This window comes from Gobio gobio (assembly GCF_949357685.1).
Source record: "Gobio gobio genome assembly, chromosome: 11".
Taxonomy (NCBI): domain Eukaryota; kingdom Metazoa; phylum Chordata; class Actinopteri; order Cypriniformes; family Gobionidae; genus Gobio; species Gobio gobio.
This window is the reverse complement of record NC_137104.1, coordinates 51,960,335-51,977,369: the sequence shown is the minus strand read 5'-3', so window position 1 is coordinate 51,977,369 and position 17,035 is coordinate 51,960,335. Positions and strand designations below refer to the sequence as shown.

Sequence of the window (17,035 nt, the reverse complement as noted above, 5' to 3'; positions counted from 1 at the left end):
TTAATATGACATTATAAATACCTTTAACAATGTTGACACTGTTGGTAGGCCTACCGGGATTTTGTAGGGCAGGTTAAAAGCATCGATGAACAATACGATTTTTGAAATTTTTATTGAATAACTTTATATAACATCATATTCTTTTTACAGTGAATGTTTTGGTCAGGTTTTTCTTGGAGTGGGCGGGTTTTGAGAGATTTTGGGCTGGAAATTGTTGGTCTAATAAGGGAACTGTCAACTGACAGCTTCAATGGTAAACGGTCCACAACAAGTGAGATGTTTTTTTAAAAAACATTATATAATACTAATGATTCCAACCACCCTGCATCAGTTTTTTGAGACGTGAAATTATGCGAAAAGAACGATGTCGAAATGGATAGAATAATATTCACTCAAACACAAAGCAGAAAAGGACAGATGTCTTTACATTCCCAGAGCACTTTTAATTTATAATGATGGATTTATGCTTGAAATGAGGATAACTCATGGGAATATTATAGAGATTATTATATATATTATTTTGTTCATCACAATTTCCTAATATATACACAGTCAGCAACACATTTTACAGCAATTGTCAAAAACATATCAGTAAACGCACAACAAATAACCATCAAAAGGTAAATTTCTTTTAAGTAATTTCAAAAATGAAAAGTGTACAAAAATGATTTAATCGTCCATGTGGTAGCTTTTCCTGACATTCTTTCATTCATTTTCCAAAACAAACTCTTCCTTTGGATACCAACAGTTTACCAGAAAGATCTGTACATCCCATCATGTGGTTATGGATCATGAAACAGTAATACTGTAGTCCACCATCTGATCTCTGAAGAGCTTCATGGGTGAAGATAGTGGCTAGATTACCGTTAAACAGCCTTCAGGTCTGATAACAGAACTGTGTAGAGTATATTACACATGATTTCATTCAGATTTGGCACAGCAGGTTTTAGGTCCATTTGGGTCTCAGTTGGTGATGGATTCATGATCTACTATCAAAGCTGCACAGATCCTGGAGTAAATATCAGCTGAACTTTTTTCTGCTGCTCTTCTTTACTGGAAATATCTGCAGTTAAAAAATAGTTTTGTGTGGAATATGGTATGAATAGGACAATGGGCATAACATTAATTAATTATAAAATAGTTGAATTATATCTGATCGCTATTACAACAAAAACATGGGATATGTATCAATGTAAAGTGTGTAGCATCTGACCTGTTATAATGTTAATCTGTGGGATGTTCTGGACATGACCTGTTGACCTCAAACCATTCATCAATACACCTGCAGGAGCAGAAGATGAGATGATTTACACAGACACAGACAGCAGGTACAGTATGTGTGTGTATGGGAGTAAGGACCCCCTAAGTACGACTTTAATCCCACTGAAGGACATCAAAATAAGATATAGGGGAATCTGCCGTTTTAATAGCGGAAAATAGTTCACATTGCTCTGTATCTGAAATCATAATAATAATATTATTAATATAAATTTGACCACTCCTAAAATGGGTCGTACTATTGGCCGAGAAGGATAAATGCGGGAAAATATAGCACATTCAATTGGCTGCATGCAATGGAGACATAACGACAGATACAGTAAGTGTTCAAGAGAGACTTTTTCCTGGAAAATAAGCGTTTGAATCTAAATATAAGTGTATCCCATCATGCATACATTTCCTGCACAGTGCATTAAAATCAAATGTTTACTGTGAAATGGTGATGCCTTGAGTGTGAATGAATCATGAATGGTAAATACTGTTAATTAAAACAGCATACAACTCTAAATTTAGATTTAAATTAAAAAAAGTTTTATTAAATTTTTTCTGATGCACACATGGACGTTACGTCCATAACTATAGTACGAATAATCTATAAGAGGATGTTCTTTTATGATCATCAGTGAAATGGCTAGGAATCACTTTATTATAATTATACATACTGAGATTGTGTATCATACAAAACATTTTATTTTTGTTTTTTTCTAAATTGTTAATACCAATGTCATATCATTGTGTAAGGCGCAAAGCTCACAAAGATAGGCTACTGTATTAGATCCATGATCTGATTTATCCATGTTTATGTTGCTAATAAATTGATTTAACCTTTTCATATTTAAATGGCACACCTTTTTTGAAATTATATTTAATTTAACACTGGTGATGTCATGAGTAAGAGAAAGGCAACAGACATAAGGCAGTGTTTTACTACGGTCAGAGTTTCCTATGTACAATGTTTTGAAGAGGTTTAAGTGAAACAGTTCTACAGTTTTAAAAACTATTGTATACATGGCGGAATGTTTTTTCTTGTTTCTTGGTTATTAACGGCATATTGTTGTTGAATAAATAAGATCTAACTGAATTAAATTTGATGAACTTAGTTGACGCATGCATAAACTAGGTTAACTGAAAAAAGCTGACCCCCCTGAAAGTCAATGGCACATTGTGTGTGAGTGAATGCTTCCTCTCATACCCTTTGTGGTAGACACAGAGACAGGGCAGTCGAGCGATGGTGTCCCCCTGAACCATATCATCCAGACATATCGAACACTCACCCGAGTCCTGGGATAAAACATCATCTACAGAAAGATAAAACATCACTAACAGCCTCCTAGAAGATTAGAGCACATGGGGGCGCTGTTCCACAACAAAACAAATGAGCTCTAGAATAGACTGTGGAGGACAAACACAAGCCAGTCCAGCATGAAATATAATAAGTGAAATATGTTTTTATATTTGAGAGCTCAGGATTGCAGAAACAGGCCAATGATCTAAGGTTGTTCTCACCGTTATAATTGAGTCTGTGTTTGGAGAAACACATGGGCAAATGAATGTCCATTTCATCAGAGCAGACATACTTTGAGCAGACGGGACAGTCGAATCCAGCTGAAACAAACAGAACAAATCATTCTTAACTATTGTCATATCTGTATGATTTATTGGCCCTACATTATGTAGGTCAGCTGAAAGATAACAAAACCTATTTATTTATTTCCTCTCAGTGAACAGGAAATGTTGTAATCTCGTCTGTGAGTCTATTTACTGTAATGTGCGTAAATGGGTTATCAACACGATATGAATAATATCTGATATGTAAAATCCACAGTACGTGCTCGAGCGGCACATGGCTGAATGACTGTAAAGCAGGATTTGCCAACATGTGCTTCATTTCAAATTAAATTCATTATAAAGTTGTAAAGTGATTATATTATGATTAAACGGTCTGCTCTATGGGCGTAACGATACACTCATATCATGATTCACTACATTTCATGATATGATACTATCACAATACTTTTAAGCCAAAATAAAAGTTTTATTTTTATTATTAGTACTTCCAAGACATATGGTAAAAAGTGAACAAAAACATACTGTTGATTAAAATGCTAAATTTGGTATTAGGCTACATCAGGGGTGGACTTGAATAGGCTTAGACTTGGTCCTGATCCTCAATGCACAGGGAAATGTGATGCCAGAATAACAATATTCATGAAGCTGAAATTACAGAATTATGTTATGCTGCCTTCACGTGCTATCGGAAATTTCCTAATTCCCACTTTAGAAGTCGTGATTACGAGCTTGTTGCATTCAAGTGCTTTGTTGTCGGAGTGAACAGGAATCATGGTGGACACCAGGGGCCTGTTTCAGAAAGGGGGTTCAACCAACTCTGAGTTTAAACCTGAACTCTGAGTTGACTTACTCTGAGATGGGAAACTCTGAGTTTTGGGTTTCAGAACAGCTGAATTGAGGTAGTTCAATCAACTCTGAGTAGACTGACTCTGAGTTAAGCTCATGCACTCCAACTATGAAAAGCCACGATCAATGGAGCTCCGAAATTACGATTCACCATGGCAACAGCACCCAACAAAAAGACGTTTGCATACTTCCGGGTCAATACACAAGTTTAATTCTTAATTATTTTAATTAAGTTTAATTTTCATGGTATCCAAAAGGCAAACAAAGAATGTGGCAGCCGCTAAAAAAATTAAAAATAAAAACATAATTCAATCAGGAAAAGCTTTAAGCATAAAATGTTCATGGGTGTAGGTTTAATGACTTTACAAACATTTGACATATTAAATAAATATCATTCAGTGTCCAATGTGCAGCAGCTTTTCCCACATAGACCCTTTTCACAGACTGTGATGACGTGTTTTAATGGTCATCAATATCGTAAATCCTGCAACGTTTTTTGTATTTTTTATGTATGTACATTTATAAAACTAATACTTTGTATTATATTACTTTTGCATCAAATTACAAAAATCAAGTTACTGCTGCTGTGAGAGTGTTTCTAATACAGTGTCTATGGGAGTGATGGTGAAAATTAAAATCTTTCTCTCTTTTCACTGCAGTTATCAATCTCACTTTAATTTTTCCATCTTTTTGAAAGTTGTGAAATCACTATTGTGGAGTTTTTCTTTTGCTATTTGAGCAAATGGAGACTAAAATATATATTTAATGTATTCTCTCATTCACCGCTATAAGAGTTGACCCAACTATGACGACTTCAGCTTCGGAAACCCAGAAATGTGAAAAGGGTCTATGCTCTTTTCACATAGTGAAATGTTCTCTGATCCCACCAGTTACATTTATTAATCAGGGTAATGACATTATTGACTTCTACTCAGGCCAGCCAAACTCCAGCACCACTGACAGATGAAGAGGAGATGGAGGAAGAATATTAACATCCAACAGGAAAAAGAATAAAGTATTTGTAGGAAATAAAGATGACTATAAAATTGTAAATAAATGTATTTAACAGCTGTGGTGGTGGTTATGCCATATATCTCGTACTACCATCTGGCAGCATCCTTCCATCCCATACAGTAATCCGTTTTCAGAAAGTGTGATGATGGGAATATGAGTGTCATAAATGCATCCAACCACTGGAAATCCTAAAGGAAATTCGAATTATTAGGTTACTTCTAGAGGATTATCAAGTGAACGTCAGGATCCTGTATAAAAGGACATGCCATTTTTGACACTTTGACAGTGTCCTCATGATTAAAATATGAGCAATGAATGTTCCTGCAAAGAATGCTTTTCTTACTTTGTATTTTTGTCAAGTGGCAGAAAATTTAATTTGTTTTAAGTAAACTTTGCTTACTTTAGATTTAGATTAAATTTATATATTTTTTTATATTTATACTTGAAATACGACCAAAATACTCAGTAAGAAAAACATTTGTGGCGTTTGAATGTATGAATAAAGTATTTAAACACTGCTGGTGCTTTAAAAAGGGTTAGGAGAATGAAAGAAACTCTGGGTTTACCAAAGAAAACCTGCTTCTGACCAGGTTAGGTTCACAGAGTAAGTTACCCTGGTAACTGACTCGGAGTATAAGTTACCTCTCTTTCAGAAACGGGCTTGGCTTACCCTGCTTTCTCGGGTTTGACATACCTCCCATTCTGAAACAGAAAACCCAGAGTTTCCCTTATTTCAGGGTTAACCTACTCAGAGTTTTCACTTAACCTCCTTTCTGAAACGGGCCCCAGGTTATTCATGCCTATTTATTGGGAAAATCTTATTAAAACCAACATCATATGTAGTGTCCCATGCACCGACAACCATATAAACATTCCAGATAGTCCGCTTTCTGCTGATTCTGTAATTTCAGTCAAATGCAGGCTATTTTCGCTGTGTACCAAACATACAATACGCTTCATATGATTACTCTTACATGTAAATATGTACTACATTAATGTCAAGATAAGACGACCTAGCTGTTTTGGAAAAAAAAACAATAAAACCACACCTGCCACAGCGGTAGTTCTCTCCGCCACCATGTTTAAAGCTTATGACACGCCCATCTCGGGAATTGGGGTATCAAAATTATTTCCGAACTTCCCAGTGGTAAACACGACATCAGAGGGCGTTCATGTGCAATTTTTACCTAGGAAACTCGTATTTACGATAATTCCGATAGCACGTGAAGGCAAGACACACATATGCTTGCACTCTGTCACTCACTACATATATTTAATATACTTTTGTACTGCTAAAATCAGACATTTGGCATTATCAGGGCCCACATATATTCCCCTACTGCATTAGTATACATTATGTTCAACATTATAGTTTATACTGTCACTTTCATTTGTTTCTCACGCAATACAGTCACACTTTCAATGCATACATTCGGATCTCACACAGACTGAAGGGAATCACTAGAACAGATTGTATTTAATTATATGAAGGAAAGACCCAAAATACACATCAATGTAAAGATATGCTTATAAATTATGCAACAGAACACAATACACAATACAGAGAATTCATCTGAATGCATATTAACTATAATGCATTTCTGATGTGCATGCACAGTAAAAACTGAGCACTAAAAAAGGGGTAGATTCAGTACTTTTTGTAATGAGGTTTGCAGCAGTTTTGATAGTTTAACTAATGTGCTGAACATGTTTGCCATTTCTTTGCAAACACTCAAGACTTGTGCTTAAAAGTGAGAAATCATTTATGCATTGACCTGTAAATCACTAACTAGATAAGTAGGCAAATGTTACTGAGAAAGAGTCTAAACACTGCTGAGTTGCAACACACACACTTCTTTTTGAGGACATTCATTGATATAATGCAATCCCTAGCCCCTTACCCTAACCTTAAAGGGGCACTTCAGCGCTGGGAAGATGAATGTGTATTTAAACTGGGTCATTTATGTAGTAGAAATGTGAAATTATTTTTGAATGTGGTGCCTTCTAGACTGAGAAACAGTGTTCATTTTGACAGCAAATTTTGATTTAGTTTTAGTCATAGTCTTTTGACTAAAATGCCATTTAGTTTTAGTCATATTTTAGTCTCCTGAATGGTTTTTAGTTTTAGTCTAGTTTTAGTCGACTAAATCTACAGTAGATTTAGTCTCCTAAAATCTAATGAGTTTAGTTAAATTGTAATACATTAAGCATTTAAGCATCACATAACCGACTGTCACTTGAACTGACATTGACATCATTTTGTTTTTGACATTAAAAATACACGAAAGAGCTCAATTCACTTTTTTGTCTGTTTTTTAAAACAGCTATATAGTTTTTATAACTTTGTATTTCTGTTTTAGTCAGTAGGCCATATCAGGTTAAGCTAAAGCTTCAAATAAGTTTGTTTATTTATTTTTTTTAATTTCAGTTAACATTTATTTAATTTCAAGTAATGAAGTTTTTTTTTAATGGTTTTAGTTAATCATTATAACCCTGATACTTTATTGAATATGTGTCAAATACTGGTCTTTCCTCCTGACTATAAATTAAATGGGAATTCTATTAAATACAGTTTATTGTGTAACCAAAAACGAATATATAATGCGTGACTTTTAATGAAATGTTTGCGCCTCTGTTGCAGTTGGAGCGGCTCATTCAAGTTCAGATGACATAAAATATGCATTATTATTAATATGCATGTTACAACCGTCTAAAACATATTACTATATAAAGATTGTAAAGTAAACATTGTCATTATTCATCAGCATTAGTCCATAAACAATTGTCTGACATAAATGTGCGCAATTCATTGAGCCGCTCTGGAGCGCTGGATTGGGGATGAGCCTGTAGAAGCGCAACAGCAGCCGTGTTTTCCAGTGGTTAGATCAGCACGTTCAGATCAAAGGTGCGCATCTGTTCAGGACATCAGTTCTGACTGGATCTCTTCCCTAATCGTCCCTCCCTAAAATTTTCGTCTCGTTTTTATTAATCAGTTGATTTTCGTCATAGTTTGTCATCCAACACTAGTTTTTATTTAGTTATCGTCTCGTTTTTGTCAGTGAAAAAAGGTTGTTGACGAAAATTATGATAAATTATTCGTCAACGAAATGAACACTGCTTAGAAAAGACAGAAAATTTATTTTTGTCTCATTTGGATGAAAGACAACAACTCCCAGAATGCACTTGCTTTGCTGCCCTACGAGGCCACTCCCTACACCGCCCACAGCGTCGTTTTGATCTTCATAATAATACAATTAATTTTGCTCAGTTAGAGAATAAACACTACAATTAAAATCTGAACGTGTCTTTTAAATAAAGAGTGAGTGAGCCGAACGAAAGTCACAGGACAAACGAGGCAGGAGTCAGATTTCATTCATCACGAGAGGGAAGAGCTGAGCAGAGCTGAGGTAAGCGCGGCTGTCATTCACAGCGCATGCCCAGTCTGGCGCGTTTTCTAATCGAATATGGAAGCTAAACTTTCATAGGAATTAATTGAAAATTTGAAACACTCACTTTGCTCCGCACCGTTCCGTTATGAATGCCCGAGGCTGAGCGCATTTCCATTCTGAGAGTGAGATCTCTCCCCTGTGGGCGGGTTGAAAACATGCGGAACAGCTCCCTCTACTGGCTGTAGTTTTTAGGCTCTGGACAAAAAATCCTCCGATGACGCAAAATGACGATATTTGCGTCATCAGAGGATATTTTTTCCAGAAATAAAATGCATAATTCTCTCGTCTCAGGGGGATCTACTGATACAAAGCGTAATGCTAAATCACTGAAGTTACCCTTTAAATATCACAACTAAGGGCCCGTCCACACGGAGACGCGTATCACTGTATACGTATACATTTTTTATCGTATTGGCGTTTCGTCCACACGGATCCGGCGTTTTGGGAGACTGAAACCGCTATTTTTTAAAACCGGGTCCTAAAGTGGATAAATCTGAAAACGACACCCTTGCGGTTTCGTGTATACAGCCAATCCGTATATTTTGTGAAACGGTGATGTCATCACACCACGTCCTGCACGGGGAAGACTAGAAGGAATACAACTACGGGCACTGGGCATGCGCACATCAATACTGCATTGTTTAATTACTGTATTTGCATTATTGTAAGGGTATGTTTAGGGTTGGGGTAGGTGTATGCGTTAATAAAACACATCTGGTAAGTAGCAAATTTATTTATTGTTATTTTATTGTGAAATTTTACCTCACCTCCGACTGTTGCCGTACCCCTTCTAGCCACTTCTTCTTCTCCATTTTTAGTGTATTTCTGTGGCAGAACTACAGTGCCACATACTGGCCTGGCATGTATACTACATCGTTTTGAGCCGTTTTCATGCTCTCGTGTGTACGCAGATATTTCTTGAAACGAGGAAAAAAAAAAAGATAGGATAGGGAAAGTTCTGGCTTCGTGTGGACGGGGCCTAAGTGCCTAACCCTTAAATTATTTGTATCTGTAACCCTACAACCAAGTCTTAACCCGCCCTTTTAGGGATGACAGAAAGTGAGGAGCGGCCAAAAGTTCCTCACCCCCATAGTTTAAAACTCAAACACATCCTTATAAAGGTAACTGTATAAGTACACACACACACACACCTGTTTATCATGCACTGACAAAAAAAAAAAAGGTCAGGTGTGTATTCATAAGAAGGCGCTTTCAGATACACGGCAGCATCTCAAGACTGATTACAGACACAAACACCCTCAAAAGGAAGTCAATCTCTAAGTCAGCTGTGTGTTTGTTTGTAGTCTAGAGGAATCAAGGTCTATAGGGGAACTTTATGGTGATGTGTGGGGTAAAAGGTCAAACTGAAACACATGCCTGAGTTATGACGGCAAAGGTTGCTTAAGGATCACTGACTGCTGTCCAAACAACAGTGTCTAGTTAAGGGCTGGGTATTGACAAATTTAACAATTCAATTTTATTTCGGTTCACAAGATTGTGATTTGATTCAGTTACCGATCTTGATTCGATTTGATCTCAACACATGCTGTAATTGTACAGGCAACTCTGTGAGTTACTATAATATAATATATAAAATTGTATACAAATATTTAATATTAATAAACATATATTAATTACTATAGTATTAATGCTTAATTCGAAATTCAGTAACCCCTCTACTAGGCATGTGCCGGTATCAAATTTTCGTGTCGCGATTAATTGCCGAAGCTTTTATCCCGGTATACGGTATTATCACGATATTGAAATTCGTTGCAAAAAAAGTGTTGTCATACTATCACAGGTTTAATAACTAACTTTCTTTATAACAAAAAGAACCAAACATTTAAATACATTAAAGCATTAACATTTTTGTGTAAAGTAAACTAATATTTAAAACTGATTAAAGAGCTAAAGAATTATAAAGAACAATAGGTAACACTTTACAACAAGGTCTCACTAGTTAATGCATTAACATCAACAAATAGCTACATTTTTACAGTTATTATTCTTTGATAATGTTAGTTTAAAAAGCAGCTGTAAGTTAGTGTAAGCTCAGGTCCATTAAATAATACAGTTACAACTTTTGATATTAATAATGTGTTATTAAATGCTGAAATTTACATTTAACTAAGATTAATTCACGTTTTAGAAGTATTTTTCATTGTCAGTTTGTTAATGAATGAACTAATGTTAAATAATAGAGCCTTATTGTAAATTGTGCGACTGAATAACAATCAGAACATATTCAAACAATATCTAGGGCATGTAATTTAGTCCAGATTAAAATATAAAATGTTTAAGTTTGAAAATGAATAGCCTTAAGTCTTTAGGTGCGTCCCAATCAGCTCCCTAGTTCAGTAGTCAGGGCACTGATCAAGACACAAGTCAATGGGCTGACTCCCTGATCAGTGCCCTGACTACTAAACTAGGGAGCTGATTGAGACACACCCTTTAAGTATTAAGTATTTGGTTATGTGATGAGATTTGTTTACGAAGATTACCAGGGAAACGGCTGCATTTCTGCTGTTCCGTTAGCGCCCTCTGCTGTCAAAGAGCGAATGTGCGTTTCATTCAGGGCATGTCCTTCACTCGTTCCGCCATATGCTCGGCTCGTTGGGTTTTGTTTACATCAGTGCGTGTTCCTCTTTGAAGTATTGTTCATTTTAAACGGTTGATGGGTAAAGTATTCTTAAAATGCATTCTAAAAATCTGAATAATTCGTAAGAAATAATTATTCACAGTATTTTGAAGTGCCCACGATAACAATATTGCGCATGTTCATTATTGCGGTATATCGTATTACCGTTTACAGGCACATGTCTACACTCTACAAAATCCCTTCAAATAAGAACCAATTTTTTATTTTAATTTAATACTTAATAATTGCTAATTTTTTGGTACATTCAGCACAAAATATCTATTTAAAATACACAGTACATAAAAAAAAAACACAACAGCAAGTGCTGAACTCATATCAAGCCAGTCGCAACAAAAATAGCTTCCATTATGATTATTATGAGTAATCTACAGGCAGCACAAATAGAGGCCACCTTTAAAAGGATAGTTGTTGAACTAACCCTTTATGTGTTTTTCATTGAGTTGATCAGCGAGTCTTCGGCAAGAAACACCATACAATCAGATAACAGCACAACCTGTCATGTTCTTCTTAAAGAAAAAAAATCTTAAAGGTGAAGTATGTAGCTTCTGCTACACTAATGGCGTCTAACAAAAATAAAACATATTTTGCAAAGCTCCTTTTGTGCGTCACGCCTCCCCCAACTCAAATATCACAAATTCAGCTCTTGCAGGTGCTAGTGAAGGCATGTCTCAACAGGTAAAAGTAGGATACTTTCAATAAAATGTCCTAAATATTAGGTGTGTTGCTATGTGTCATGAGTAAAAAGTTGAGTAGACTAACACTCTGTCTAGAGCGAATGCAAGCATCTCCATCCAATCTGGACTCAACGTACTACAGTAGCCACGCCCCAAACTCTCACTATAGGTTGAGCTGAAGAGAGATTGACAGATGTGAGCAGACCACTCTCAATGTTTAGATGGTGCCTGGGAGGCTTAATGTTTACATTTTTGGGAAAGATACCCCATGAATGGCATACTATTAGTAGTCAATGACCAATTAGTCTCATGTAGCCAGACCTTCAGACTGACGGCAGAAGGTCTGGACTAGTGTTGTCAAAAATATCGATATTTCGATATGTATATTCGATATGTAAAATATCTGAAACGATACGATACTCCTTTTCTATAGTATCGATACATGGTCTTCTCTCCTCTCCGACCGACAGCAAGTTGACACGCACCCGCCTCTCATTCAGTCCGGTTAACCCTCTGAACACGGCGAACGCGTGTTCTGCGGGATTTTTCAGGTCTTAAAGGGACAGCAAAACTTTATTATTCAAAAAAGACAAACGATCACTTACTGCTGCTCTTGACTGATTAACTTGTGTAACTCTTATGGATTCATCTGTATTTATTTTTTTAAAATTAAGATTATCCAATGTTATTTTAAATTTGATTACTTTGTTTTTGTTAAAATTCAGTTTATTTACCGGAATACTGTTAGACATACCTGAAAAAATAAAGCAGTCTATTTCATTTGTATCTTTATCATATTGTATTTATTTGTGCTATTGTTAGTCATTTGTTTATTTGTTCTTATTTTATTACTGTTTACTCGTCTTTCAATTTGAAATCAAGCATTTCTTGTGCTTTATGTAAGCTATTGCAACACAATTAGTTAGCAAATATTTGTGAGATCATTGTAATGGTAATTGATCAACGTTTATATATGAGAAAAACTTTAAAAGCTTTATCATATAAAGTGATCTCTTCAGAAGAAAATTTTAATTGCCTAGACTTTTGTCACAGGGTGTTTTGGTGTTGGTCCATGTTCATTGTTCTTGGTTCTGTTTTGTTTATCATGTTCATGGTTGTTTGAGTTTGTCATGTTCAGTCTTGTCATGCACTTCCTGGTCTTGTCATGTGACTCCCATGCCATCATGTGATCTTGTGTCTTGTCCTGTCATTGGTTCATTGTTTAATCACTGTTCACAGGTGTCACTTGTCTTGTCATTAGTGTGTGTATTTAAGCCCTCATGTTTGCCATGTGTCTTTGTCTGTTATTTGACGTGGTAACCCGTTGGTGGTGAGTTTTGTTTAGCCATGCCATGACTTTGTTTTATGTTTTGACCAAGTTAAGCCAAGTCTTTGTTTTAAGTTTTGTTTATTGTTAATAAATGCTGCACATGGGTTCAAAACACTTGCCTCCAGTGGATCTACTTGTTACAACTTTCAATAGACGGACAAAAAAATAAATGATATTAAAAATATCTATTTGACAGTATATGCAGCATTTTTTCCCTGTGGTATCGAAAATGGTATCAAATATCGATACCTTTTTAGGTATCGTATCGAAGTTTAAAATTCCAGTATCGTGACAACACTAGTCTGGACTCTATCACAGCTTTTATTGGCCAAGGACTGCCCAGAGGCCGTCTGACTGACATGTACAGCAACCAATCACAGATTGTTTTGTTCCGCATCATGTTTAGGGGTGTGAAAATGTAACGTCAATGTCCCTACAATAACAGACCGGTGTGTAAGCACTTGGACGTATTTTAAAGACTCTATGCCGCCAACTTTACATACTTCATAGGTCTGAAAATCCTGTGTTTAGTTGATCCTGATAAGCGCTCATTGTTGTAAACACGACGGCTTGCTTCTTCCATGAGTGGGTTTGGCTTCACGGTATCTTTGTTTCCAGGCAGACCATTAAAGAACGTGACACACACGTCTCCCAGACATCCTGTAGAATTCAACCAATCAGATGACGACTTATGCATCAGACGTTCAGCCAGCCATCCGTGGGCTGAGACTAATGAACAATAAACTGGGTTAAGAGAATGTACATTAAATCTTACATACTTCACCTTTAAATATTTGAGATTTTTTAAAGAATTGCACTGGATCATTCTTACAAACATCTAAGAATTTATTTTAAGAGACTTCCTTCACAAGATTTTCGTGAATCTGGCTCCAGATCAGATATTTTGCACAGTATTTACTCAAAATCCATTAGAAAATACATAGGCTAGATTTTGAAAGTAATGCTGTTATGTTAACTGGTCAGCACCAATAATATATTGGCTGAATTAACTAAAAGCATTTTAAAAAACGGATCCAATTCATTTCATGCACATTCTGTTTGAATTTTCTCGTCTCTGTTTGAAATCACTCGAATCTCACGATCTGAACTGACTAGTGCACTACCACACAGCAACAAATATTATTGACAGAGAACACACTTATCTTCCTGAACACATCTGGAGCAAACACATGATACACACATGCCTCTTGCACTTTGACCTTCACACTCTAATTTGACACATAAAGTGCAGAAGAATGTCCCTTCAATCTTTGCTGTAAATACACCACTTGTTGGTCGATTTCCTAAAAAGTACACCGTGCCTCTGTCAGGTAAGTGTGAGTGTCAGTGTTCGGGAAACCAGCCATTTGAACCAGACATTTTTTCATTTCTGTTTAAAGCTGCAATTACAATAGCAAAAAAAATCTTTTTAACATTACTTAATAGAAAAATAGCCACTTTAACGGTCAGACTGTGCTCCCCAAATTAAAAAGCTGCCAACCAAACACTTGCTCACAGTTATTTCCAACACGACTCATAAAAAAGGATGCCAACAGGAACTATGGCTCGTAAAATGCCTTAACAAATACAATAACTGTCAAATAATGAAAAACAATGCATTACATATGACTGACACAGACGATTCTCACGTTCAGCAAAGATTCCCTCTGATTCTTATCAATCTGACCTACTATCAATAAATGACCCGAAGATTCATGACTGATTTATTTAATATAATCTGTCATTATCAGATTGTATTAAATAACCATTGTAACCTCCCACTTTAACACAATATATGTTTGATATTTACTGCCACTCAAAGGTCGCAAAAATATAACATTGCTTTTTGACCGGACCTTAATCTGAACAGGCAAAGCTGTCAGCAAAGTACTCATTTATTAACAGAATACATGTTTTATAGTCATTGAGTTCTCTCACTCTTGAATGAGGAAGTCTCTGTATGTTTATAGTTACCATAACAAATCCACAACAAAACAGTCAGCATTCAGTTCTGCTCTAGATCACAGACTCACACACACACACACACACACACACACACACACACACACACACACACACACACACACACACACACACACACACACACACACACACACACACACACACACACAGATAAAACCATCAAATAAGCCATGAAACATTCAGTCATGCAAAGGTGATCTTGTAAAACTTTAAAACCAAGTATAAAAAATCTCCCTCTATCCTACATTATATAAAATATATTTTAATATACATTATGATATAATACATACATGGACTTATTGACATTGGCATCATTAGATCACATATCAAATATGACCTAATAATTGGGTTGATATGCTACATTATATATATATAAATAATACATATTGCATACATGAACTTGCTGAAATTATAATTAATCCATTATAAAATGTCAAGAAGATTCATTATAGTATATTTTAATTAGTGCTGTCAAACAATTCATTGCATACAAAATAAGTTTGTGTTTACATAATATATGTGTGTGTATAATTATGTATGCCTATAGAAATACACACACATGCATGTATATATTTAAGAAAAATGTGCTATATTTATGTATAAATATAAATGATATAAACCACCCACTTTTTAAGACCAGTGATATTGGACCCACTCATTTTTACCGTCTATAATTCTGTTCACCTACCCCTAACCAATAAACACTTCATTATTAAACACACTTTAGACACTTTATTTCCACTTTTCAAATGTTTTTTTTTATTATTGAAAATAAATGCCTTTCCGATCTGATACGTGATAGGAAAAGGGAGTAGAGCGAGTTCGGCAAAAGGCGGATTCAAACCTCTGGCCCAACCAGACGTTTAGTAACCTATGTGGACAATTTGCACTTAATGTAAATTGCATCTACTCCAGTAAAAATTTCGGGGGGACCCTCACCCACCCCAAAATTTTGTTTTGCTACCGACGCCCATGGATATAAATATATATAGAGTATTTCTTCTTTCAAATTTCTTAAATATATACATGCATGTGTGTGTATTCAAATATACATAATAATTATACACAATACACACACATATATTATGTAAACACAAACTTTTATTATGGATGTGATTAATCATTTGACAGCCCTAATTTTAATTCATATGACTTTGATTATGATATGGTCATAAACAAGTTGAATAACCATATTAGGCCAATAAAAGACAATTGCTGGCATTATACAACCATATCATAATATAAAACATATGGTCAATAAGCTACATTATTATATGCCCTAATACATAAGATGATTTCAGGTTAATTGGGACACTTTTTAGTTATTGAAATGGCTGGGGAAAGTGTCCCAATCAACCTGAATTCACCCCTGTGTGAGCTTGTGATTATGATATGCTCAGGAATGTATTCATACAAGGTCAAAAATGATGCATATTATAAGGTTTATCTTTATTTTACGGTGTCCTTGTTACATATACTTACCACATAGTAAGTACATGTAGTTAATAATATTACTAAGTACTTATATAGTTAGGCTACACTGTAACAATTACACCGTAAAATAAATTGTAACCTGTTAGTATTAGCTACGTTTAAATAATTATACATTATATAATGTAATTATATTGCGTATCATTTTTATACATATAGTGATAATGATGAGGTCATATAATAAATGTATTCGTATTCATTGTGATATTTTAAAAAGCATGCATGTTCGTGCACAGCTCTTACCGCCCAGCATGCAAGGCGTCAGGTGTGCAGGTAAAGAGCCGATCATCAGTGATCGCTGTCCGTCTGTGTCATCTCTCCGGCCGCTGGTCGGGATGATAGCGCTCTGGATGAATGAACCGGGTCTGTGCGATGAAAACTGGACCCGTTCGCCGATCTGTCCCGTCGAACCGCCCGCGTAATAGCGCAGCACCGCAGCTCGCGCGCCCGCGCTGTTCATATCGGACCCGGAGTAAGATCTGATCCGGACCCCCTCAGACGGACTGCTCTGTTTCGGACCCATCCTTTATAATATCAGTCTTTAAAAATCCTAGAAGCCACGAACTGGACCTGCAGCCTCAAGCCGATAAACGCAAAATATACATTAAGAGCGAAGCACAAACAACTTTTCACACTTCCATAAGCCAATGTGAGTAAATCCAGGCGCGCACGCCACAAACAAACTCAGAGTGACGCCGAGATCACATGATCTGCAGCTGCTTCCTCCCCCTCTCCTCCTTGT

The 17,035-nt window shown here is 35.9% G+C and overlaps 1 protein-coding gene across 1 annotated transcript; it reads right to left on the bottom strand.

The window, feature by feature from the left end:
* Positions 1 to 95: 95 nt before the first annotated feature.
* znrf2a (zinc and ring finger 2a) lies at positions 96 to 17,000 on the bottom strand. The gene is made up of 5 exons (XM_079828462.1): positions 16,537 to 17,000; positions 2,785 to 2,883; positions 2,471 to 2,576; positions 1,214 to 1,282; positions 96 to 1,063 (listed from the first exon to the last, which is right to left on the bottom strand). The coding sequence occupies exons 1-4, from the start codon at positions 16,814 to 16,816 to the stop codon at positions 1,225 to 1,227; spliced, it is 543 nt and encodes a 180-aa protein (XP_079684588.1). The 5' UTR covers positions 16,817 to 17,000; the 3' UTR covers positions 96 to 1,063; positions 1,214 to 1,224.
* Positions 17,001 to 17,035: the final 35 nt, after the last annotated feature.